Raw genomic sequence first — 25,664 nt, 5'->3', positions numbered from 1 at the left:
CCACAAAGGGCATCTATCCCCATAGATTGGGTGGGGAGGCTGACTCCTGCCTAGAGCACCAAAACGTCTTGACCAACTCCATCCGTAGGAGGTGGAGAAGCTGGGACTGCACCCTGGCCCTCTCCTGCGGCGGGCACAACCTGGAAACCCCAGTTCTCCCACAAGCCACCTTCGTGGTGGGCTCCTCGAGATCTACTCCACTCACCTGCAGGCTGAGGCCCCGGGAGGAGAAGGCGGGGATGCAGCAGGCCAGGATGGGGCACCAGAACGGGGCTTTGCTCTTCTTGTCCTCGTCCGGACATAGCCAGCCCGGCTGGTTCTCCTCGCCTACAGCAAGAGGAAGGAGGTGAGTGAAGCCGGTCAGAGTCCGAGGACCAAGCAGGCAGTGAGCAGCCCGGTGAGCCCAGGGGGCCGCCCCCAGCCCCATGCCTGCCCAGCCAAGACGAAACCCGGCCTCGCTCCATGCTCATGACCCTGGGTCGGGAAATCGAAGATTTGAGTCCTGGCTGGTCCACCCTCTCACTGAGCAGCCTTGTGCAAAGTCCCCCAACGCTAAGCCTCGATTTCTTCCCCTATGAATCAGGGGCATAAAAATGCCTTTGTCCTGAGGTCATCGTGAGGATCCAGTGAAAGAGTAGACAAGAAAGGGTTTCAAAAATGTCGTGGTGCTGAGCCCAGTCCAGGCCCTGCTGCCCTGACCTGGAGGTCTAGAGGTGCCTCTAGATGGAGGAGACGGCCAAAAACAAGTCAGAAGATAAGAGCCGACTCTGATGATGATGGTCAAGAGGATGACTCTCTCCTGCTTCCCTGAAGACCCACCCTGAGACTCAGGTGGTCCTCCGCCTCCAGGTTCCCTGTCCGGCTGGACACTGAGGCGCCGGGGGCCTGTGAGAAGTGCAGGTCCAGACTCACATCTGGACAGCACTATGCTCAAGGGCATCGGCTACACCTCACTCTGCACTGTCTCCCCCACGTAGGTCGGGGCTGCCTCACATGCCACCACCTCCAAGAAGTCCTCCCTGACCACCCTGGCTATCATGACCCCTCTCTCAGAAAACAGTCTAGAGACCACATCTTATTTCCTGCATAGCCTTCACCATGATCTAGAATCACTTTGTCTATTTCCTTGTTCGTGGTCTGTCTGCATACGTCCCTAGAATGTAAGCTCAGGGCAGCCAGGACCTGGCCTGTCTTGTCTGCCACGGTCTCCCTGGCACCCAGCACATGGTCAGTGCTCAGCAAGCACGGGCTGAAAGGATGAATGAAAGGAGGGCGTGAGCGAGCGGGTAAACTGCCATCCCTCCCGGAGAATTCTCCCTGCTCAAGAGCCCATCCTTGTCTGTGCTCCATAGGGGGGGCGCCTTCCTGGAACCTTGACAGCAGGGGCAGGGCACAGGGAAGGCACCCACTGTGTGTCCGCAAGCAGGCACGTGCCAGGGGCCATGGATGTGTTCCCCAGTTCTCGTTTTCAAGATAACCAAGCTCAGTGGGAATCGTGCTTTTCTCCTAATGGACAATGAGACCGACCCTCGGGGATGAAGGAATTGACTAGGTCACGTGCACGGCTGGTGCCAGAGTCCAGATGGGGACCTGGGTCTGCCGGACTCCAATGCCGTCTCCCGGCCACCGGCTCCCCCACTGAGGCCCGTGGGCATGACGGCTTCTGGAGAACCAGGGGGCAGCTCTGCTGGGAAACGGAGAGCCAGAGGACGGAAGGTGGCGCCCCGGGCCAGAGGGGCCACTTAACACAATGACATCAAGCTGAAGGGCACCTGGAGCTTCAGGGACGGGAGGAGAGGTCTTCCGCAGAAGAGTCGTGACACCCCCAACGTGTCTAGTCAGAGACCAGGAGGAAGCAGGGACCCGGGCCCACCCAGGCCCAGCAAGGGTCAGCTCCGTCCAAGAGGGCTCACCAGCCACGAGGGCCTCCAGACGGGTTTGCGCTGACCACTGCTCCCTACGGTCAGTCCTCCCCACGACAGCCAGAACCATCCCGCTAAACTTCCGCTGGGCGTCATGGTTCCCACGTCCATCGAGTCTCATTCACTTGGAATCAAATCCAGACTTTTCCAGAACAGTGAGGACGATCCTTCAGTCCCAGGCTCCACTGAACTAGGCTTTCCTCAGCCACTTACACAAATGAGCCCGGGACATTCCCTCCGCCTGGAGTGCTGTCCTCCCTGCCCCCGGGGCTGGCTCTTCTCCTCCCCAAGGTTTAGGTTTCTTGTCCACCTTCCGGGAGTGGCCTCCACAGACCACCACCCTCCCCCTCCCCTCCATCACTTCCTGTCTCAGTGCCTATTGGCTCTTTTATTGGCTTGCCTCTTTCTTCCTCTGCATATGCATGTGTGTGTGTGTGTGTGTGTGTGTGTGTGTGTGTGTGTGTGTGCATGAGTGTGCATGAGTGTGCACGCGTGTGCATGTTTGTGTGTGCACACAGACTCCCCAGCCTCGCCTGCGTTCTGTACGAGGTATGTCAATCATACCTCAATAACGTGGCTTTTAACAATGCCACTGCCACGAGGGAACGGTGGCATCCCAGTGCCGGTTGTGGCACGAGGAGCTGGGACAAGGTGGCAGGGGAGGACGCTCTCTGAGAAGTAAAAGACGTCCGCAAACGTCAGGCATTACGACATAACCACCGGCTTCGGCAGAGGCTCCGGCCCGCCCACCCGGGGAGCCCACTCCGCCAGCAGTCCAGGGGTTGCGCGGCGAGCTCATTCCCCAAACAGGCGCAGAGGCGGCCCCAGCGTCAGGCCCTCCACCCCGCTGGGTCCTGGAGACAGAGTCACAGGAAAGGGCAGCTCACCAAGGAGGCGAGACCATTACAGAAAGGACAGCTACGGCATGGGACAGGCCCTGTCCTAACAGAATGCCCATAGGCACCACACTTCACAGTTTACAAAGCTCTGGCCCACATGAGGCCTTATTTCACCCTCAGGGATGCCAGGAGGGGTGGATGTTTGCATCCCCCTCCTACCCGGGAACTAGAAGCCAGAGGACATCAAAGGCTGGGCCCAGGAGGTGGAGAACGGACCGAGCACGGGGTGACAGCCCAGACGGCCTGCCCTGCACAGCAGCACCCTTCCCCGGGGCAGGTGCTGACCTTGCAACACTGCGCTGCCTCTTGGACAAGCCCCTGGTTGGCGAATAAGGATGGGCAGGACTGGAGTCCGCCCTCCTCTCAAGGAGCTTATGATCAGGCTCCGACCACCCGAAAGCCCAACAGACGGCTGAAACACACCTGCCCCCTGGGCTCCAGCTCCTTCCCCAAGCTGGGTCTGTGAACATAAACCCCCCTCCATCACCATGCTGCCCGAGCTCCTCTGCTCTCCTTTCCCCACATCCACAGCCCATCAAGTCCTGGCAATTTATTATGATATATATTTTTTAATGATCTGACCTTCTCCTTCCAGATGGCGCTTTCCCTGCCTGCGATCGGGAACGTTAAAGGAAAATGGAGCTGCAGCTCCCCATCTGCCACTGCCATTGTTCCTGTCACAAAACCAGGGCAGCTGAGACCAAATTAGGAGGCTGTCGCAGTTGAAAATTGAAAGCCCGCTTGGGATAAGTGACATTAAGAACTGGCACCGTCGGCAGAGCCGAGATTTCCAATTGACATTAAGTGGGGGCTTATTTAGCGCCCGGCTCTGTTTGCCAGCACCCACCGAACGCAGGAGCACCCCGTGGGGAAGCGGGGGAGGCTCCGGGGCTGGAGGCCACAGCCCCTTGCACTCCCCCCACCTCCGTGCCCTTAGAGCCGCCCCGCCCACGGCAGGAGGCTGACTGTGCCAGCTCGGCCCTGGCAGATCCCAACTCCGCCTCCAGCTCCCTCCCTGTGTGACACAGAGCCAGATGCTGAACCTCTCTGAGTCTGCTGCCTCCTCTGGAAAAGGGGGAAATGATTCCAACCATTCGAGTGTCACTGTGAGCGCTGGGGGAAGAAAGAAGATTTAACACCTTGTACATGCCAGGCCCTCAAGAAATAATGAGATCACTGTCCTGGAGGTGAGGGGTCTGCCTAGCCACAGGCTTGAGGGCGGCCACCCCACCTCCACCCGTCTGAGCCCCCCACCCTGCCCTGTTCCTCTGTCCCCTCCTGTGCTCAGTCCCAGTGCTGTGCCTCTCCTGCCACTGCTGTGACACTCCAGGGCGACAGCCCAGACCACCCTTCTCTACTTTCCAAATCCGAGGCTGCCCTCAAAGGTCCTCTTACACCCCCAGCGCCACGGAGAGGCCTCTGGCCACGGCCACGGACATGGGGGCTGGCGGGACATCAGCACCCTTCTTTTCCAAACACCCCCTCGCAGAGAGACAGACCCGGCAGCCCGGGGAGGTCAAGCGAATGGCCGTGGTCACGCAGCTGGGGTACGACCGCTCCGGAGGGCAGACCCACTGCTGCAGCCTGAGGGCTTGGGCAGGTCCCAGCACCCACGTCTGTATGGTTGAGTCAGTGGAGATGAAAGCTAGAACGCGCTCAGCACGCTGCCTGGGCCAGGCTCAGGGCCGCGCTCAGGATCTGTCACTGGATCTTCATCAAGGGGAATGTGGGGTCACTGTGAGAACCTGGGGCTGGAACATTAGCCAAGTCAGAGGCAGGGAGGGAGGGCCCCCCAGGCCATGGCCTGTGCGGATGTGTCCCTGTGAGCTTAGGACCAGCCCGCAGCCTGCCCGGCCCAGGTCCTCTGGGAAGGTGGGAATAAGGAGGGTTCAAGTGGGAGAGGCTACAGGGCCCCCGGGGCGGGGGGGAGTGTAAGAGCCATGAACACAGCACTTCAAGAGCTTCAGGTGAGGGGATACAGCAGGGAGCACTGGAAGTCCCCGACCACGCGTCTTCCTTCTCTGGGGCCTTCCACCTGCAACACTTCCCTGGAGCCTTTATGAATACGAAGCTAATTGGCAGAGGGGTGGGAGGGTGGCCCGACCCGTCCCTGTTCTGCAATGAATCACATGCAACTGTTCTGCAATGAATCACATGCGACCTTAGACCGGTCACTTCCCCGTCTGTGAGATGCAGGCACCCCTTGTCCTAGGAGCTTCTCCCACAGGGGCCGGCGGTCCCAGGCGCCTTTGACGCATCGTCTACCCATATGTTCACAAGAGCCCTGTGAGGGGGGCGCTGGCATTATCACCACTTGCTGATGGAGAAGGGCATCTAAAGCCTAAATCATTTGCCCGAGATCACAGAGCTGAGAAGGGACAGATCCGGAAACTGACCTCAAGCAGCCCGGATCCATTTCACGAGGCCCTAAGATCCCAAAAAGTAAGAGGAGAGAGGACCACGGGAGCTCTAGTCCGAGTCACCTCCCAGAGGCCTTTCCCTGGACCACACGGCACAGGAGGGGCGCCGCTGGGATGTGAAGCGGGTCCCCAGATTCCCCCGGGTGCTCTGCCCTTTCCTCCCTAGGGGCAGAACTGACCCCCCATTCCGGATCCCAGGCACCCCCAGTCCAGCCCTCTCCTTCCTCAACGTTCAGTGGATTAGGATCGTACGTGGTAGTCAGGAAAAGAGAAGTACAAAAAAAAACAAAAAAAAGAAAGGAATCACATCCTTTGTGAATAAATGTTTTTAACGTATTCTATTACTAACAGGCGGTATTATTCCCCACCCCACCCAGCCAGGCACTGCAGATTAAAAAAAAAAAAAAACTGGCAAAATAAAAGGAACAAATTATTCAAGCCCCAGGGGAACCCAGGCATTCAAATAAGATTTCAAATGACTCTCCTTCCATTAAAACTTTTGCTGCAGTGAAATTGCGGGGAGCACGCATCACAGGCAGCCGAGAAAGGCAAGGCTCACGCCCGTCCCCTCCTCTCCCTCGGCCGCCAAGCCCCACTCGGCAAAGCAGCCAGGCCTCAAACCGGACTGAGCTGCCTTTAGAGCAGGGGTACAATCAGCTCAGGCCAGCAGGGGAGCCACGTCCGCCCTCCCTGGGGCGAGAATTCCCCCGGGGTCGGCTGCCAAGGCCGGGGCTGTCTCTGATTAAAATTCTCTCTCCTCCCTCTGCAGCTCTCCTGGTCGCCCGGAAACATCCAGCCGAGGCTTGTGCCACGTCAGCACCAGATCAAGAAGGCCTCTGACCCTGGCTCCCCCAAAACCTCAACCTCCTCCCCATTTCCTCCCACCTCCACATGCCCTCTCGGCACAGGGGCAGAGCCATCCGCTCCAGTGGACACCGGACCAGGATGCTGCCCAGCTCTCACTGGTACAAGGAACAGCAGCCCGTCAAGCTCAGAATAAGCTCCATGCATCTTGCCCTGGCTTTCTGGAAAAGCGGCCCACCCTTCTACCTGCCGACTTCTCTCCCCACGATTCATCAGCTCTGGCCATCGCAGGACCTTTGCACTTGCTGTTCTGAAGCCTGGACTGCTTTGCCCAGATCTGTCGGCTTCGGCTGTCACCTCCCAGAGGCCCTCCCTGACAGCGGTCCGCTCCCAGGCTCGGTGACAGTCACATCACCCACTTCTCCCTGTTGATTTGTTCCTCACGTAATGTCCTATCTGCCCCTCTAAATCATAGCTTCCCTGAGTGCAGGGATCTTTCGGGTTTTGTTGTTGCTCTTTTCCCCATGCCCAAAATCACAGTAAAGGCTCATTACATAATTATTTTTAATTGATGAAAGCCAGTGTCAAAAGGCCTGACTTCTTTCCAGAAATGTCTCAAAACCTATAATAAGATCACACTAAAAACAACAATGAAGCAAACAAAAAATGTCCCTGTTATTGGCCAGAAGCAGCAAATGGGAATTCTAATATATGACAGAAAATAGTAGCTCTGATGGGCGAGGACCTAGGCCTTTTGTCAATTCAAAAACAGTACAAATAAAGTAATTACAACATAACAAACGTGTTTTGCACGACAGAAACTCTCCCAATGTGGGGAGGCAGAGGGACAGCGGTCCAGAGTGGGCTCTGGGGGCTGACTGCCCAGGGTCTGAGCACCAGCTCTGCCCCTTCCTGCTGTGTGAGCTTGGGCAAGTCACTGCACCTCTCTGGGCCTCGGAGCCTCCACTGTAAAAGGGGGCTCACAACAGGACCTACCTCTCAGAGTATCATCAGTGTGAAAAGAAAGAGACGCGTGTAAGATGCTTAGAAAACCGTCTGCCACGTAGGACGCGCTCTGTGAACACGCGTCTTATTTATCATGTGATCATTACGGGGTGCGTAGGAGGAAAAAAAATAACAGAGGCCCTGGTTGAGAATCAGTTCAATCTAACCTGCACTGTTTTGTTTCGGTTACCGTAAAACCCGCCCTTTTCAAGTATTCACATCAAGGTTTCTAGCATATTCCCCACTACCTACGTTTAGAACATTGTCATCACCCCCAACCAAAAGGAAGCCCCTCAGCAGCCACGCCCTAACCACCCTCCCCCAGGGCCCTGACAACCACTCGTTGACATTGTCAACTGCCATCACTTTACAGATGGGGAAACTGAGGCTCAGACAGGGGCAGGGACTGTCCAGCGTTACAAGGCAGAGCCTCAGGACTCAGAACCCTGGCTCCCGTGTTCCTCCAGGGCACTGCCTCCCTCCAACTTAGAAGCCCCCCTGCCCCCACGCACCCCACATGCACACCCCAAGCTTCCCTGTTCCGCACCCCTGTCCCCTGAGGCGCTCTCCCCAGGGCTTTAACTCACGGAGTCCGATCTTGGCCAAGTGCAACCTGTTGACCCAGGAGATCTTGCTCAGGGGGTTGGGGGTGATGAAGACCACCATGAAGCTGATGGGGCGGCCGGACCTGCGGCGAGACAGCAAGGAGCATGAGTGCCCAGAACAAGCACCTGGTTCTTCCCTCCACCACAGGCCCGGCCGCGGCGCCAGCTCCGCTCAGGGCATCAGAGCAGGGCCAGAAAGCCTGGTGACCCAGCAAAGCCTCCGTCCCCTGGGGCAAAGAGTCCCTCCACCCACCATGGCCCCGGAATGGAGGTCCCTCCCAAAGCCACCAGGCTGCACTCCCCAGCCCCGCCCCTGGCATCTGGGCTTGGTGCCCAGTGACTCGAGAGGCCCTTCCAGGGCTCCCCGGTCAGCTTCCCCCGGGCCTCATCAGACACACGTACACATGCGACTGCGAGCCTCAGCAGGGAGGAACAGGCTCCCGCGGGCCTGCTCCCAGCACCTGGCCCAGGGCAGGTGCTCAGCAAATGTTTGCAGAATGCACCGGTGAATGAATGCAGCCGTGAATGAATGAGCTTGTGACACGCTTGGGCAGCTAGAGGTCACTGTTGTCACACTACTGTCCTCTCACCTTGCAGCAGCGGGTCCCTCAGGGTCCTCTGGGGCCTGTTCTCCACCAGGGGGCCATCCCAGGAGGCAGGCAGGGCCAGTGTCACTAACTCTCCCAAGGGCAAAAGGAGTGGGGGGGGGGGCGGGGAGGGGCAGCGGGAGGCCACTCGGCAAGGGGCTGGCAGATTGGATTACAGCCCAGAGCCCTGCCTCTCGGCCTCTGCCACGCCAGCCTGGAGCCTTCTATCTTGGGCTCCTGGGCTCGTGGCCTTGCCTCAAACAACAGTGCTCTGATCTTCCCGGCCCTGCAGCCAGTGCGCCTGTAACACTCTGGCCCCCACCGTCCCCCCCAACCTCAAGATCAAACCCGGGCTGTGAGCCCCTGCACTGCACCAGCTTAGGCTTTAGGTCAGAGCTCAGCTTGACCTCCTACTATGGCTGGCGGGTGGGGGGGCGGCTATCCAACAACTCTTGGAGCCTCACCGGGGCCATGCTGGGGGGAGGCTGGGTCCATGAGGAGACCCAGGGCCTGGTCCCAGGGCTCTACACCCTCTGGACTGAAGGAAAAGGTCGCAGCACAAATGGAACCAACCAACAGCAGAGTATCTGGGTCCTGAGTCTCCTAACAGAGGATGGGCTTAAGCCAGGTATGATCCGGTCATTCATTCATTTATTCATTGGCTAATGCACCCCTCCGTGCCAAACACCGTGCTGGGCCAGGCCCAGTGTACATGCCCACGGCCATGACCACACTGACGAACAGGTCAGCTCCAGGTGCCCCCTCTCCACGTCCCCCCCCCTCAGCGGTGGCCACTCCCCATCTCACTTGTCAGGTTTTCCAGGAAGCAGGAGCCTGAGACGACACTTGTTGGCTGAATGGATCTCCTCCTCCTTCACCCGCATCAGCCTCTGCAGGGCCAGGCACCAGTCTTGAGCCACAGTCATGTTCAGGTTCTAGGGTTGAGGAAGCCAGTGAGATCACCACGTGGCCCGATGACTCCCCCAAAGCCACCCGGGATCCTAGGGCATTTGGGGGGCCCTGGTGGAGAGGAGCTGGGGAGGTCTGGGAGCTCGACAGGGACCTCTGGCTCAGCCATGGCAGGCGGCCGGCTCCCTGGGCCACAAGCCCAGCGCAGGCTTCCCAGCCCTCGTTCAGACCCCACCTGGCACCCCTCCTTTGGGAGGAACACAAGCTCCCAGCCAGATTCCTCTCCAGCCTTGGGGTGAGGTCCAGAAAGGGGCTGCGAGACTGAACGGTCACTGCGCAGACAACAAAAGAATCGCCACGCAGCCCGACCCCACTTATCCCAAATTGGAGCTTCAACCCGAACCAGAGGCCGCATACCAGCGTCTAGGTAGCAACGGAGAGCGTTAGCCGCTCCTCCTGCTTGTGGGACTCAGAAGCCAGGAGCATGCCTGGGGCCTAGACTAAGGCAGGAGCCCTCTCCCACCCCGCCTGCTGATCCGGGCACTGCCCAAGGGAGGAGCCCAGACCGCACAAACCCGGGCCGGGGCTGGATACCTGGTAGGTGCCGTGCAGCGTGCTGATGAGGAAGGTTATCTGCTCGACCACGGCCAGGTCTTTCTGCAGGTCCTGCAGCTCCTGGAAGAGGCGCGGGGGGCCGAAATACACCTTATCTGGGCAGAGAAGAGACCCAACTCAACTTCAGGGTGGCAGAGGGGCTAATTAGGACCCAAGTGTCCATTCGCTGCAAAAAAGGAGACCTGTCGCCCTGGAGATATGGCACTACAGACACAGAAGGAGACATTAGCAGGCTCTTGCCCTGGTGGAGTTCCCAGTCTACAGGGGGCAGGGGGGAGGGGAACACACACAGATCCAATCACAGGTAGTCTAGCACCTGGGGTCCGGGCCACACTCAAAGGGTCACAGGAGGCCATAAGACTAAGAACCAACTGTGCCTGCAAGAAGCGAGGAACCTTCACAGGGCCAGGCGTGTGGTGGTCATGCTGCCATAAAGGAGAACAGCATATGCAAAGGCACCGTGGCTTCAGGAAGCCCACAAACAGCAAGGTGTTCACAGATGTATGAGGACCTACAGGGTGACAACTGTAAACAAGACAGAAAGGATCCCTGTTCTTATGTAGTTTATGACCTGGGTGAGGGGGGACAGAGGCAGCAGTCAATTAACAACCACAACAGACGAAAGGCACTAGGGAGAAAGCTATCAGGGCAAGGGGACAGTGAGGGTGCCTGGATCTCTGGGGACGATACAGATATAGTACTGGGGGCATGGGAGACGAGCAGCCAGAGACAGGGGAGGAAGGAGGAGGAGGCCAGGCAGGGAAGTCCTTGAATGCCATGCTGGAGAATCTGGGTTGTATTCTCTAGGCCACGGTCTCTCAAGCTGGGGTCTTATGGAGCCCCGGGGGAGGCTAATTTTGGGTTTTCATTTAGAGGACTATCTGGAAAACGGATGTACATCCTGAGTCACCTGGATAGGATGACTTTCAGGCCACGTTTTGCTGCACGGTGTCAGGGCGTCTGTGGACTCTGGTAGTGAGCAGGAGAACCTGAGCAGTCACCAGGTAATGAGCAGGGAGCGAGGGGGGCCTGGCAGGGAAGTGAGGCACTCACAGCAAAGACAGACCCTGCGGTGAGCCCAGGGGGTAAGCGGGTGGGCAACGCGGGTCACCATAGGGCACCCTAGGGGAGGGGCACAGAGATCTCAAAAGAACCCGCCCCAGAAGAGGCCCACAGCCACATGGTAAGCAACTGGGTTCCAGCAAAACGACATCACCCATCACATTAAAGGAATGCTGTTCATTCGAATTGTACTGTTTTGTAGCTTTTTTTTTTATCCCACTTGTGATTTTGTTTTGGTTTTACGGTTTGTTCAAGGGATATAAGCATCAGGAGTTTCTTGTACCTCGTCTTATATTTGCACATATTTGAAATAACAACGTGATAAAAAAATCATTCAAGGCCAACTCGGGTTCAACAAGAATTCTTTCCTTTCCCCTGAAGGGCGTCAGGCCCCGTAGTAGTCTGCTTAGAGAAAGGAGGCCGTGAAGAAGGGGCCCCAGAGTGCTTGGTAGCGGTGAGGTGGAGTCAACCTAGGGCTGAAGGTGCCTCTGGGGGCCCTTCGCTGGGGGGGGCTTCTGGAAACCTCGAATAGCCCTTCCTGCTCACAGACCCAGGGGAAAAGGCACAGCATCCGGGAGTGGGCGCGGCCGGCCAGCCCGCCCTCCGAGGGCGACAGCGAATGTACTATCCCTCCCTCTCCGCTGCCAAAATGGTCCGCAGCCCAGCGAGGCACCCTCCCAGGTCAGGCCCCGGACAGAGCCGGGCCGGTGGGCAGGGGAACCAGAGCCGGGGGAAGGGGCCTCCGCCACAGCTCCTTCCTGCCAGCCCTGCAGCTTGGCACCCTCCCTTCATTCAGCAAACAGCTGTTAACACCCCTTGCATACCAGGCCCGGGGGAGGGGGGGGGGCTGCCGCTGAACCATCACCAGAGAAGGTGACCACAGAACTGGACCTTGAGAGCCCAGGACAGGGGGGCCTGGCCCAGTTCAAAGGAACCAGGGAAGGCTTCTCTGCAGAGGTGTCATCTGAGCTAAGATGAGTAAAGGAGGACAGCAGAAGAGTCTGCAGAAGCGCAGAGGCTGGGAGAAGCCTCTGGGGTGGGGCGGGAGGGGAGCTCTGCCCTCAGGAACCGAGAGGCCAGTGTGGCCAGCCTGGGGAGGGCGGGATGGCACCCCCAGGAGGGGTGTGTGGGTGCCAGTGAGGACCCGGGACTTTACCCGGGGAGCAAGGAGCAGCCACGGGTGGGTTTCTGGGTGGACGGTGACACACACAGATTTGATCGGCATCTGAAGAGCTGGCTCTGCGGGTGGGTGGAGGATGGACGGGAAGGGGGCAAAGGCGCAGGGAAAGACCACAGCCAGAAGGCTCCTGCTCCAGACCAGGCCTGATGGTGGCGGCCACCACGGAGACGGACAGAGACGGAGAGAGGCGCACGGCTGAGAGGCTGCCCAGCACCACTCCCTCTGAGTTCTCATTCCTCTCGTGCCCAAAAAGTTGGAGCCAGACAGCCCTAAGCCTGGTCCCTGAGGGTTGAAGGACCTAGGGGAGTGTCACCTGGGCCCCTCACTGCACAGAGCGGGGAACTGAGGCACAGAGAGGAGAGCCATCCACTGAGGTCCCGTAGGAGGCAGGCGGTGGTCAGGCAGGGACAGAAGTCCTGCTTTGGCGCTCAAAGGCATCGTGCGTGCACACGCTATAGACACACAGGTGCACGCGGGTGTAGGGTGGGGGGGACGGTGCGCGGGATGCAGGTGTGGCTCCACAATGTCCACGAGCAGCTGGGGGTCTGGGTGTGCGTCCGTGTGTAGCGTGGGGCTGCAAACCTGCCAGAGCCTCTCGGCCAGGTGGCCCATCGGTCAAGGGTTCCCAGACAGGCCCCCAACCTGGGCAGGTGCCCCCAGGCAGCAGCGGGGCGGGTACTCACTCTGGGCCTGGCCCGCGGCGGAGGCCTTCTTCGCGCCCGCATGCTGGATGAGCACGTTGTCCTTGTCGTAGGAGCCGCCCTCCTGGCCCACCTCCACCACCTGCACCTGGGGTAGCGCCGTGTTCCACTTCACCACGTACTTGGGCCCCAGGGGCACCAGGCTGCTGATCTCCAGCTGGCCCCTGCCAGGACAGACAGGAGGAAGCCCTGGAGAGCCCGCAGCCACCCAGGCCCAGGGCCAGCCCAGAGCATGCTCCTCAGCACACCGGCTCAGCCAGGCCCCTCGCAACACAAGCGCAAGACCTCAGGCCCAAACCAAGCCAGGCGGAGCAGGGCAGAAGCCCTGGGGTGCCCAGGCCCCAGCCCAGATCCAGAATCACATGCCCCGAAGCCCCAAGCCCCCAAACCCCTACCTGTGGTTGGCAGGCCTGAGGAAAAAGACAAAACGGAAAGGAAGGTCATTCCTGTTATTGCGTGATTTCTAGGGGGCTGAGACTGGGGGGGGACAGCCACTGGGCTGGGCCAGGTGTGGACATCGGGGACCACAGGAGGGCCTTCTCCCCAAGCCGGCCACTGGCCTCCAATCACCTGTGATTCCCACCACAGGCCTGCTGGGAAGCTTGTATTATTCCAGACAAGGACTCCGATGCTCAGGCAGGTCACGTGACTCACGCCGCATCACCTAAGCTGATCCCCCAACCCCACCCCCTCAAAGTGGGCCACTAGCATCCCCATCACAGCTCTCACCAGGCGAGGCCCTGAGCAGCAGGAGTGCAGAGCAGGGGTTCATCAGATATGCTGCCTTAAAAATCTCAGTGCTGGAATCAGCGAGGGAGGGAGGGAATGAGCTAGCCTTAAACATCACCACACTGAACTGGGACAGAAGCTTCCTTGCCCGAGTGCCCTACCAGTGCCGGGTCTCCTCCAGACCTGTGAACTGGCATAAAGTAAGGGCCCAATAAGTCTTTGAAGGATTAATGGATGGACGGGTGGATGGACAGATGGGTGGATGGAACGTGAGTGAGCATGGGGGTCCCCAGACGACCCTGCTTGCTCCCGTTCCAAGGTGCGTGAGCCACAGCCATGGGGACTGTCCCCAAATCCACTCCACGGCCGTGCCTGCACCAGCCGACTCTGGGTGCGGAACCCACATCAGGCCCCGTGGGCGTCCCCCACCGCACAGGCGCTCCAGCTGAGGGGTACAGGGACAGCCCCTTGGATCTCAGTTATTGTCACCATATTGGTGTTTCCGCGATGGTTTTTTAAAGTGCTGTCAAGTACTGAGAGCAGTCTCCTCCACGAGAGTGGCGAAGGGTCCCAGCTGGACTGGTCCCAGCTGGAGTTCATCTGGGCATCATTTCTGGGCCACAGGGCCAAGCGGGGGATGCAAGTGGGGACCAAGAAGCAGGCAGAGCAGAAGCCCTAGTAAAGAGGCCACGTGACCCAGCTCCAGGCCCGTGTGGCCCTGGGCAACATGGGCCCAGAATGTTGGCTCTTCAAATCTTCAAGAGAAGTCAAAAAATGTCTCAATCTTTGCGTGAACTCCCTGTGTGAGCCAAATAAAAGATTTCTGGAGGCCTAATGCAACCCACGCGGCACCATCGCCCTCACCCCAGCCAGGCTCCGATTCTTTCGGGCACAGCCTAGAAGACCAGCTCCAGGCCTTTCTTCCACCTCAGTCTCAGAACCAGAAAGCCAGGCTCTGTGGGGGAGGCAGTGCTCTGGGCAGTGGGGGCAAAATCTCTTAGAGCGGTTGAAACCCAGGAAGCTGTTCAGTTACCAACAGCAGAGTTCTAGAACAGACCACTCTGCCTGATGGCCAGCTACCAGCCCAAAGGCCCAGGGTGGCCCCGGACGACCCCTCCAGATGCTCCCCACCTGGGCACTCGGGGACTAGGGACAGAGCAGGCCAAGAGGGATGGGAGAGGAAGCCGGAATGTCTGAAACCCAAGGCGAGCCCAAACGGGACCCCCCTCGCAGAGAGGCCAGTCCAGGAGCCGGGGCATAACAGGAGGGGGTCCCCACAGTGGGGCTACGGCCCAGGCCCACTTACTTGAAATTGATATTGGCGCAGACCAGCATGTCGCTGAGCAGGAAGACCCTGCGCTCCTTGGACTTGATCAGCTGCCCGCGGTCACCGTACACGGTCTCTGTCAGTGTCTCACACAGGAGCAGCTGCCTCTGACCCGAGGTCAAGAGCTGGGAGAGGGAGACGGAGCCGAGTCAACCCCAGCAACACACGCAGGCTGCCACGTACACGTCACTGCACCAAAGACCCAGAAACCTCTCGCCCCGTCATGCAGAAGGGAGCAGGGTGGGGAGACCCGGAGAAGGAGGTAGGGCCCCGCCCCCCACACCCTGCCCTGATGAGAGGCAATGGGGAGGAGGCCAGAGGACCTCACACTGGGTTCTCTGACTGTCCCCCTTGTCCCGCAGCCAGCACCCCTGCTCAGGTGAGCCAGCCCCGGCCACCCCTCTCCGCGGTAGCCACTGCCAGCGACACAAGCTCCAGAGTCGCGGATACGTGCTCCCACCCTGGCTCCCCGCTCACCGGCTACAGAGCCCTCTGGCCGTTCACTTCACTGGCCCACACCCCGACTTCCTTGGCTATCAAATGGGGCAATGACCCACCGCTCAGATCACCAAGGCAACGCACAAACGGGCCTGGTGACATCATTTTCAGAGCCCGGTGGAAGATGAAAATGCAGCCCTCATTCAAATGTTATTAGGATTTCAGGATGGTGACTGCACAACATGAAACCAAGTGTGGGGGGCCCTGCTGAGCACCAGCCTGCGCGACGGCACCAGTCACACACCCGAGAAGCTGGCCCTGCACGTGTACACTCCATCGACTAGGGCGCTGCTGTCCCCACAGCCGTACTGGCTGTGACGCTCTTCGCCACAAAGAGGTGTGGCCCCACCCAGGGAAACCTCGGGCCTGGAAGAGGTCCCAGCCCCACAGCCTGAACTGAACAGCCCGCCAGCCTCACCGCACGAGGGGGTTGGCACCAACCTGCTAGTCAGTGAGGTGACCCTCTGAAGAGGCCGAAGACCTCCAAGCCCCAGGCAGCTGAGCAGGTGTGTGCCAATCTCGGGCTGGACCCTAAGAACACCCTGCCAGCACCAGGACCCCCATCCCACTCAGGGACCTCCTGGGAAAACAGCTTTTTACTGAGAGGGACTTTTTTTTTGCAGAGGGGAAGAAAATATTCAGCAAAATTCATTCCCAAAACCCATGACTCTGATGACAAGAGTCATCCTCCCTTCCCTCCTCACCCCTGCTGGGAAAGTGCAGATCACCCCAAGCCTCCCCCCGGAGAGACTGCCCTGTCATTCTCCCTAGAACCATGTGTCCCGGATCATCACAGAGGCCTGAATGGTACCAATGTCCACTGCCCGCGGGGCACTGCTCCTGGCACTAAGTATCCCACTTCCCATTTAACCAGCTCCACAGCCCCTGAGGCCATCCCCATTCCCAGAGGAGGAACCCAAGATTCCAGAAGTACAGCGGCTTGCCAAGCAGCAGCACAGGACACGGCCAGGCACATGCACTGTCCCCAGCACCGGGCAGCCCGCTGGGTGTGACAGGGGTGGGGGAGGCCTCATTGCTCCTAACACAAAAATGACCCAGGGTCCCTCGGGGGGCCTCTCGTCACTGCTAAGGCCGGGCTCCCCGACGCTCCCACCTCCACCAATAAGCTGACGCCAGCTCATGGAAACAAGGCTGGAACCCCGAAGACAGCGGGCCCCGTCGAAGACTGCCAAGTGTGGCATGACCTAAAACCTGGAAGTCCCCTGGGCTGCTGGCAATCATGCCCCTGGCCCGCAGGCAGATAAAAGGGGAAAAACACGGATATTGCACAAACACTCCCCTGGAGGTTCCTGAGCAAGCACATTTTGAAAAAGCCGGCAGGGTTCCGTTTGGGGCGCACCCAGTTTCAATTCTGCTTTCCCCTCGGTGGCAGGCGGCAAGAGGAAAATCACCGGACTGGTCTCAGAACTGACCGAGATTGCCCGGGGGGGGGGGGGGGTGCTGGCCAGGGGTAGGCCCAGTGTGCCACCATGTCACTGCCACAACCACATCCCACACATCTCGAAAACACCCCACACCTGACAGGTGGAGAAACTGAGGCTCAGAGCTTTCGGTTCCTTGCCCAACACCAAACAGGCTTTTCCTGACCTCCAGCCAGTGACCATGGCTCCTTACTGCCCAGGTCCCCTGGCACGTGCACTGGTTTCTGATGGTCTCTGCACTTGGGAAGTGTCCTCTTCTGTCCCCTCCCTTGGGCTCCCTCTCTGTAAGCAAGAGGGTTTCTCTGGCTTAAGACCACACACGTGTGCCAGAGCCACGGGAAGAGCTGGGCGGGCAGGAGGAAGTCCTTCCTAGCACCTGCTCTGGTCTTCTGCCCGCCCAGCTCTTCCCGTGGCTCTGGCACACGTGCCAGGCTGGCCTGAAGTCTGTTTTTCTAGAGACATTCCGAAGTAGAGAGCTGGCATGGGGTTGGTTAGGGAGTCCTGCCTGGAGGCAGGGAGGGCCTGGGGACTGAGGGGGTGTGGGCAGCTGCTACTCAGGTGACCAGTGGCCTGCAGGAAGGTGGGCAAGCGTGCCAGCTCTTCCAACCCTTCGAGAAGACCTACCAGTCCAGATTTTATGGGACAGCTTTCCATTTTTAAGTGATGGCAACTGAGTCCATCTTAAAAATATTGTGTGGGCCTAAAAGCCCATGTACCACCTGAATCTGGCCTGAGGAGGGAAAGTCTTAAGATATGAGACCCCTGGGGGCACCTGGGTGGCTCAGTTGGGGAAGCATCTGCCTTCGGCTCAGGTCATGATCTCAAGATCCTGGGATTGAGCCCCGCATTGGGCTCCCTGCTCAGCAGGGAGTCTGTTTCTCCCTCTCCCTCGGCCCCTCCTGCTTGTGCTCTCTCTGTCAAATAAAATAAAATCGATAAGATCTTTTAAAAAAAATAGATGTAGGACCCCTGAAGCTTAGAACCGCACGGGACCCCACAGGCTATCTTGTCCAGGCTCCGCAGGCCTGTGGAGAAGATAAAAGATCGCAGCACAGGTCAGTATTATATACTGTAAAGTGCAGGCCACCTGGAAAGGGCTGTTGTCCTCTGGGCAAAGCTTCCTGTACTATTAGAAAGTTCCACCCCATGTGGCTGAAATCCCACTGGCCTTAGTCACTGGCCTTACTTCTGCTTTTGAGGCCCACAGAGCCAGGAGGCTCCCAGTTTTTCCCTGAAAGATTGGAACACCTCCCCGTGACGACCCCACACAATGTCTCTGCCCCAAAGAACAGCCAATGTCCCTGCCTCTGTGCCCCGAGATGGGGTTGCCTCACCCCGAGCCATCCCCACCGGCCTCCACCCTCCGGTGGGTGAAAGCAGGGGGTGCCCAGGGTGCAGGGCCTCCCGGGTCTGGGGACGGCTTCCAGCGCCTCATGTCACGTGCACCAACAGGTGACTCGAGGTGACGATGCTTTTCGGTACTGGCTTTGTGTTTTGAAAACACAAGGTTCTCTATGGAGTCATCTGAAAGTTTTCTAAGATTTTTTTTTACTAGAATGTTCCTGAGTTGCAACCCCCAAAACATGGTGTGACTTTTTCCTCTTTCTTCTTTACCGATAACACTAGTAGCAACGATAGCCACCCTATATTAAGGACTCCTCTGTTGGCCTCGCAGCGGCCTTGGGCTCAGGCACCGCTGAGTTCTCCTCGTTTCAGAGGGAGCAAGTGAGGTCCAGAGAGCTTGGGTGATTCCCCTGAAGCTACACAGTGAGCATCATTGGCAAAATCTGGATTCAAACCGAGATTCTGACCCCAGAGCCTCCTTGTATACGCATGATGCTAGACTGTCATTTCTGGTGTCCAATGACACTGATGGACAAAATCAGCTTTTATCCTAAAATAACATGAATAGTAATGAATATGGGGGTGCAGTGCAGACTCTAATCCTGGAGGTGAGGTCTGTGGGCTCAGAGAGAAGCAAGGACTCCCCTCCCTCAGAGAACACTGCCACCTAGTGGGCGACCGAGGGCAGGAGGCAGAGCGACAGGTGTGAAAGGCGGCAGAGCAGGTAAAGGCTCGCAGGTGGGGGGACCCTGACGCTCACCTTGTTGAGGCTGCTGCGGTCGCTGACGCTCTTGGTCAGCTGCTGGATCTCGGCCACCTGGTCGGCCAGCCGCTTCTGCTCATTGAGCTTCTCTGCCAGCGTCTCCAGCTCCGTGAGGGCGAGCTGCAGGGAGAGCCTGTCCGGGTGGCCCCTGGGGGTGTTCTTCAGCATGTCCTGCCAGGATGCCGAGAGACCCAGGGCTGAGAACCGCGCCCCAGCAGACCCTCCCCTGGCCTGGGATCCAGGTCTCACCCTCCCACCTCCTGCAGAGACCGGGGCTGAAGGTGCCCCGCTTTTGGCCAAGATAGATAAGATGGTACGTGACATATAGCAAGGCCTCAAGAAATAGCTAATGGATGAAAAAATAAAATAAATATGTGGATCAATCTCTAATTCACTGATCAGCAGTTTGCCGAGAGCCCCCTCCTGCAGCCGGCAGCTCTGAGGACAGAGAGGAAAGTGCTGCGAGGGTCCTCGGCCTGGCAGCCCCCTGCCCAGCTCAGCGGCAGAGGGCTCACCCCAACTAAGGGCCCTCGGCAATCAGGGGAGGTGTCCCAAGCTCTTGGGGCCCTGCAAGGGGACAAAAGCTCCCTCTAGAAGCCTGAAGTGGCCAAAGTCAGCTCACTCACTGAGCGTCCCCCCGCTGCCAGGCCCCCGAGGGCTGGGAGTCCACACACCCTAGTTCCCTTCCTGCAACCTGGGCTCCTGCCCTCACCAGTCACCCAGCCATCCACGCCAGGGAGGTGGATAATAAGTTGTCTGACACAATCAGTTCCACTCCAGGAGCAGAGAGAGAGGGGACTGCAGGGTCCACAGCAGACGGATGGGTTGCGGATGACGGGTGAGAAGCCCCCACCCCAGGAGGCTTGAGCCAGCCCAGGCCACACCCTGCAGGCCCGCAGCTGCCAGCATCCCGCGCAGCACCTGAAGCAGGAGGATGAACTGCGGGAACCTCTGGATGGGCTTCACCATCAGCCCGTAGAGCGTGACGCGGTCCGGGCTGCACACCTGCCGCCGCTGTTGGAGAGGAGGGGGAATCATTCACCGAGCCCCCCCACCTGCAGCGGGGGCCGAGCGCCCCGGAGGGCAGACGCTGCCTGTCCTAGGCTCTCCCCCCTGCCAGGACCCAGGACCCTGCTCAGCCTTGGGCCTGAGAAAAGAGGCCCGGGGGTCCCTGGTCCCACAGCCAGGGCTCTCTGCCACCACCGGGGTCTCCCGCAGAGCCCCTTAGCCTGGGAGACTAGAGCAGTCATGCAGAGACCTCTGGACTAAAAGCATAACTGGGAGATTGACCAGTTTCTTCAAGAGACCAGAGCTCTGGGAGCAGCCTTGACAACCACTCCCTCCACGTGAACTAAGGCAGTGGGGCCCAGGTCAGGCTGAGGGGCGGGCACAGGGTCCTACTGTCCTCTTTCATCTGCCTCCAGCGCTCCATCCACACACCTGTCACCTTGATTCCAGCCCTCACGCCCTGCCACCCAGCCTGCCACCTCAGCTTCCTCCCTGGCCTTCACGTCCATCTGCCCAGGCCCAGAACTCTGGCACTGCCTGAAATATGAGGGCCCAGCTGCCCGGGTCTTGAGATCCAGGGCCACCCAAACTGAACTCAGCCACTTCCGGGCCTTCTCCCCTGGGACTCGCTGAGAGGCACCCACTGCTCCCAAGATCCAACCAGACTTGCCCATCCCCACCCTCCTGCCTCTAAGCTTTGCCCCACCACCCTTGTCCCTGGAACACTCTCTCCTGTTTCCACCTGTTACAATGGATGACACTCCCCTGAGAAAGTCCCCTGACCTCCTTGGATCGGGCAGGGGGTTCCTCGGCTGAGGCTCCTCCCCCACCTAACCCTCCCTACCCCCCCGCTAACAGGGCAGCACAATTCCCGACGGCAAGGTCTGTGTCCGACTCAGCTGACCGCACACCCCAGGAATCCAGGGAGCCTGGCCACGGCTACCTGATGCCCTGATCCCTTTTACCTTTATTCCCCCGCAGGGTCCCCAAGAAACCCCTCTGAGGAATTTTCCTCACCCTTTCACAAATGAAGAAAAAGGATCAGTCCGGTGACAACCAGAGCCATACCTGAAGGCCCACCTAAGCCAAGCCTGACAGAGGAACACAGCCCCCACACCACCCGGTCTACCCACCACAGACCCACCCATTGTCACCTCACCCGTCCGAGAGAGGTCACCGGCCTCCCCTTCCACCTGGCAGAGCTCCAGCTTCCCAAGCTGCTTACAGACCCTCTAACTCATTATCTTCGCCCTCCTCCCAGGGGGCAAGAGGGACCGGCTTCCCTCCCATGGCCCGGGGGAGGTCCCAAAGGCAAGAGGGGAGGTACCCGGGCCACAGCGATGATAGAACACCCAAGGCTGAGCCCCAGTGCCCTGTCCCTCCTGAGAAACCCACTGAGAGGTGCCCCGGACCCCCACTGGCCCACCTTGAGGAACTCGAGGAAGGCGGGCTTGGTGAGACAGGCCTTCTTGATGATGGACATGGCGTTGGTGAAGTTGTTCACATAGTCGCTGTACACGTCTAGCACCATGGACTTGGAGAACTGGAACGGACACGGGGGCAGGGCGGGAGGGTCACTGCGACAGGAGGGGAAGGGCGGCTAGCACCCCCGCCCTCGGTACTGGCTACCCCGACGGTCACAACCAGCCTTGAGGTCAGGAAACCTGGCATCCCACTGAGGGGAGGAAACCAGGCTCTGAAAGGTGAGAGATGCCCGTGGTCCCAGGGAGGAAGAGGTGGTGCCAAGAGACCGGGGACCCTCCTCCTCCCCCCAGCAGGGCAGCCCTGGAAGGTGAAGGGAGGAGAAGGGGCAGGGGTGGGGGCAGGTCTGACCTCCCCCTCTACGTGCCCTTCCTCACCACCCCCAGGAAATAGAATGCCCTGGCCCTCCAGCCACGAGGATGGCACTCCTGCCCCCAGACCCTGTCCACAAGGCCCAGGGCCTCAGATCTGTTGAGTGCTGGGATTTTCAAAGCAATAGTTTTTTTTCTTTTTGGAGACCCCAATTACCTACAACAAATCAAAGTGGAGTTCCACCAACTTGACCCCCCACCCCCCATGCGTTGCTCTGGGGCTCACAGACTTCAGTCTGAAAAACCAAGAGCCCCCACTCAGCTGGGGACCCGAGCCCAGAGAGAGCCTGGGAGCTGCCCGAGGTGACAAAACCGAGCTGGGACTGGCCAGGCCTCCTGGAGCACAATCCAATGCGCTCCCCCAATGCCCCGCAGCGTCCTCTGGGGGCCAAGGCCACGGTCTGTGCAAGCACTCAGCCAGCACCCCGTGAGCACTCAGCAGGCAAGCTGCAGACCGGCCAGGTGGCCGCCCAAGGTCTCCGGCCTCCTGGAGGCACTGCCGTCAGGCAGGGCCAGGACAGCAAGTGGGCTTCACTGGCACCACAGCTGCGGACACCTCCAAGGACCTACTAGAAAGTGTCATGCCCACGCCAGCTGGGACCAGGCAGACCCGGGCGCTGCGACCCCCGGACCTTGCTGGCTTAGACGGTGACCAGGTGGTGCAGGGCACCAGCCCGGATGGCATCCAGGTGAGGGCTGCGGCATGTACCTGAGAGTCTGGGGACACGTACCGAAGCCACAAAGAGGTCTCCGATCTTCTCGGTGGCGTCCCACTCAGCCACGCGGGAGGACAGGGCTATCTGGAACATGGAGTGGCAGTGCAGGATCTCCTTCACGCGGAAGAACACCGCCTGGCACTTGCGGGCGCTCAGCACCTTGGGCTCCATCTCCATCAGGGGGTTCCGGTAATCCTGCAGGGCCGGTGCGGTGAGCGCCCCGAAGCCCGGCCACAGCCCCTCCCCGACCTGCCCTTCAGACAACCTGGACAAGGCCCAGCATACCTTGGCAGGCCATGGGTAGACCTTCCCTCACTCCTCGTCCTTCTGGAAGGATCTCCATTAACACACCTGGCCCCTCTTTGCCTGCCCACAACCCACCCCCTGACTTGGATGTGAAGGTGGGTTGGGAGGAAGACGCCCGCAAGGAGCCCCACGGAGGCGAGGCCCCGAGGCCCCGGCTGGCGCTGTCCAGCTCTGCCTATGGCTGAGCCGGTCCATCGAATGGAATGGTGGCAGTGATGTCACCCCTAGCTCCCTCGGCCCCCAGACCCAGAGCCACACTCCGACTGGGCTGATCAGGAACACAGTGATATTTCCATCTCTCCCTGCCTGACACCTGGGCCCCCTTCCGTGGATCCAAACTCGGGAGGAGAAGGGGGTCACTAACGCCCCACAATATCTGCCTTCCCTGTTGGCCTCTCTCGGAGCCAACATCCCAGAGGATTCGGCACGTCAGGAGTGACTACACACCAGGTCGGGACAGTTAGTTGACATGGCAACGCCTGGCATCCTGGCGGCCAGAGAGAGGGTGCATCCGCTCCAGCCTCGGGGGGCCCAGGAGGATGGGAGACACGACCCTGCCCCAGGGCTCCTGGAGGGCCGAGGAAGGCACGGTGCCCTCCACACCTCACTTCAAAGACCCTCAACTTTGTTCCCAAAATGCAGTCCCCCTGTGAACACCGAGGCATCAGGAAGTCCTGCTGCCCCCATAAAAGCGCTGGCCTGTGGCCCCTTCCCCTTAAAGCTGCCCCCAGTCCCCCAGCACTCCTTATAAAGTGTCCGTCTGGGGTCCTCCCTGCTGTCTCCCCAGAGGCCCCTGGAGTCGCACCTGGAGAACCCGCTTCAAAGACTCCACGTAGCTGCCTTCACTCTGTACGATGGAGCCCAGGATGTGCCTCCGGACCACCTGCTCGGGCCAGAAAGTGCGGTCAGCGCCTGCACCTGCCGCCACACAGGGCGAGCGCCGGATGTGTGCAGAGCCCGGTGTGGCAGGAAGAGGGATCTCGGCGCTGGAGGAGCTGACGGCTACGGGACAGAAGGGACCCGTCCGTCCCAGAGCCCACCCCGGGGAGCAGGGGGACCTGTGGCTGCACATTTCCCGGCAGAGCCCAGACTGCAGATGGGGTGTGGGGTGCTGGGGCTCTGCACAAACATCCAGGCAAAGGGAATCACCGGCTCCCCTTCACAGCGTCAGGCGGCCCCCCATCCTTGGACAACTCCAGTAGAAAATTCTTAGATGGAGCAGAGATCTCAGCTCCCACTCCTTGTAGCTCCCACCCCCCACCAATCCCTCTCCCACCCCCCGAGGGGGCTCCACCGCAGGCCATATATCCCACCCCTCTCCCACCCCCCACCGGCCCCTTCTCTCCTGAGCCCAGATCGACAGACCCTCAGGCACAGCCTGACAGCACCCATCCAGATGCCCTCGCCTGCTCGGCAGCACAGAGGGGACGGGGGCAGTGGTGAACTCTGCTGCTCAGAGGAATTGGGTGATATCTTTAAAGCCAACCAGCCGTCACCCCACACATTCTGATGGAGTCGGTATGGGGCACTACCTGGGTACCAGAGTTTTTAGAGCATCCCAGGTGACCCCACTGTGCCCCAAAGACAGGATAGAGCTCATGAAAGGTGTTACGGGAGAGGTGTCTGAGGCGGGAGCCCGTCCACCTTGTCCGTGGCTGGGAGGGTGACCGACCCCTGCTATGCCCTGACAGCCGCCCTGAGCAGCGATCCGGGTCCTCGGCGCTGCCGTCTCCCCTGCTCTTCTGGGACACCTCCGTCCTACCCCTGGCACACCCCTCTCAGCAGTTCCCACTGTGCCCCAGGCCCAACCACGGCCCACACAGCCCCATGGTTGTGGGATGGCCCAGGCCACTGTCTTTCAAGCTGTCCCAGGTGACATGGGGCTCCTGGAGGTCAGCGTTGTCAACGATCCCCAGGTGCCCAAGCCATTCCCAGGGCAGAGTTCCTGACCTCAGTACCCTGACACTTGAGGCCAGGTGATTGTCGGTCATGCAGCCTGTCCTAGGCGCTGTAGGGCATTTCGCATCCCTGGCCCCTACCCACTAGATTCCAGTACCATCTCCAGCTGGGACAGCCATAAACGTCACCAGACATGGCCACATGCCCCGGGGGGTACAATCACCTTGGTTGAGAGCCACTGGCCAGGAGTAACGAATATTGTCCAGGAAACCAAGAGGCTCCCGAGAGGCCACCAAAGCCAGAGAGAGGAGCCCTGGACTATGAGCCAGAAGCCTGGGCTCATGCGCGGCTCCAACCTCTCTGACAGGCACTTGCTGCCGGGGATGAGGGTCACCACCTCGGTGCCTGGGGCAGGGCTGGCCAGGCAGCTAACAGACAGGAAGGAGGCGGGCGGACGGACTCCCGAGACACGATGTGTCACATGTCATCTACCTGGTTTTCAAAAGCAGCCAAACATCAGGATTTTCTGCCAACCACAAGGGGGGCAAATCCCTTCTTGGCGCTTGCTGCCCTGACAGGACTTGCTCAGTGTCCCCACATCTAGGGAAAGTCGGAGGTCTCTCTCCCTGTTTCATGGCTGGGACAGCCAACCTGACAACATGCCTCTGCCCGGGGCACAGAGCAAGGCCACCCGGTCCCTGTCCCACAGTGACACTGAGGGGGAAGGGAGACTTCACCCCAAGGTCCCCAGCACCTGGGAGAAGCCCAAGGATGGAGGGCGGGCTGGCCTCTCCACATCTCCCAAGCTGGATTAGCTTAAGTCTCCTCAACCCTTCTGTCACAGCAGCCCCTTGCTTCAAACAACACCTCCGTGTGAAAGGGCTAAGCGGGAGTGCGCTGGTCCCCCTGGGGTGGGAAGCAAGCACTCCAAACGCGGGGGCCCACCATCCCCAGGACAACGGCATGGGACCTGCGGGGTCCAGTCTGGAAGTCTGTGCAGCTGGTGAGGAGACAAGAAGCTGGGGCTCCACCGGGAGCTCCCACTCATCACTTCCCCTTCGAGACCCAGA

The 25,664-nt window shown here is 59.6% G+C and overlaps 1 protein-coding gene across 15 annotated transcripts in view; it reads right to left on the bottom strand.

Moving 5' to 3' along the window:
* ARHGEF10L (Rho guanine nucleotide exchange factor 10 like) overlaps positions 1-25,664 on the bottom strand; it is a 159,752-nt gene that overhangs the window by 47,041 nt on the left and 87,047 nt on the right. For 10 of the 15 annotated variants that reach the window (XM_057305143.1, XM_044391492.3, XM_057305145.1 and 7 more), the window contains 12 exons: positions 23,501-23,578; positions 22,405-22,584; positions 21,247-21,363; positions 19,734-19,826; positions 18,810-18,983; positions 14,745-14,890; positions 13,105-13,119; positions 12,692-12,873; positions 9,746-9,861; positions 9,050-9,177; positions 7,638-7,738; positions 206-327 (listed from right to left, as the gene is read on the bottom strand). In XM_057305143.1, the coding sequence (XP_057161126.1) occupies positions 206-327; positions 7,638-7,738; positions 9,050-9,177; positions 9,746-9,861; positions 12,692-12,873; positions 13,105-13,119; positions 14,745-14,890; positions 18,810-18,983; positions 19,734-19,826; positions 21,247-21,363; positions 22,405-22,584; positions 23,501-23,578 (1,452 nt within the window). The remainder of the gene's footprint in view (positions 1-205; positions 328-7,637; positions 7,739-9,049; positions 9,178-9,745; positions 9,862-12,691; positions 12,874-13,104; positions 13,120-14,744; positions 14,891-18,809; positions 18,984-19,733; positions 19,827-21,246; positions 21,364-22,404; positions 22,585-23,500; positions 23,579-25,664) is intronic. The other 5 variants (XM_057305144.1, XM_057305148.1, XM_048221710.2 and 2 more) reach the window with 1 other exon arrangement.

Source organism: Ursus arctos, unplaced genomic scaffold, assembly GCF_023065955.2.
Source record: "Ursus arctos isolate Adak ecotype North America unplaced genomic scaffold, UrsArc2.0 scaffold_32, whole genome shotgun sequence".
Classification (NCBI taxonomy): Eukaryota; Metazoa; Chordata; class Mammalia; order Carnivora; family Ursidae; genus Ursus; species Ursus arctos.
Note: the sequence above shows the minus strand (reverse complement) of the source record. Positions and strands in the feature narration are given on the sequence as shown.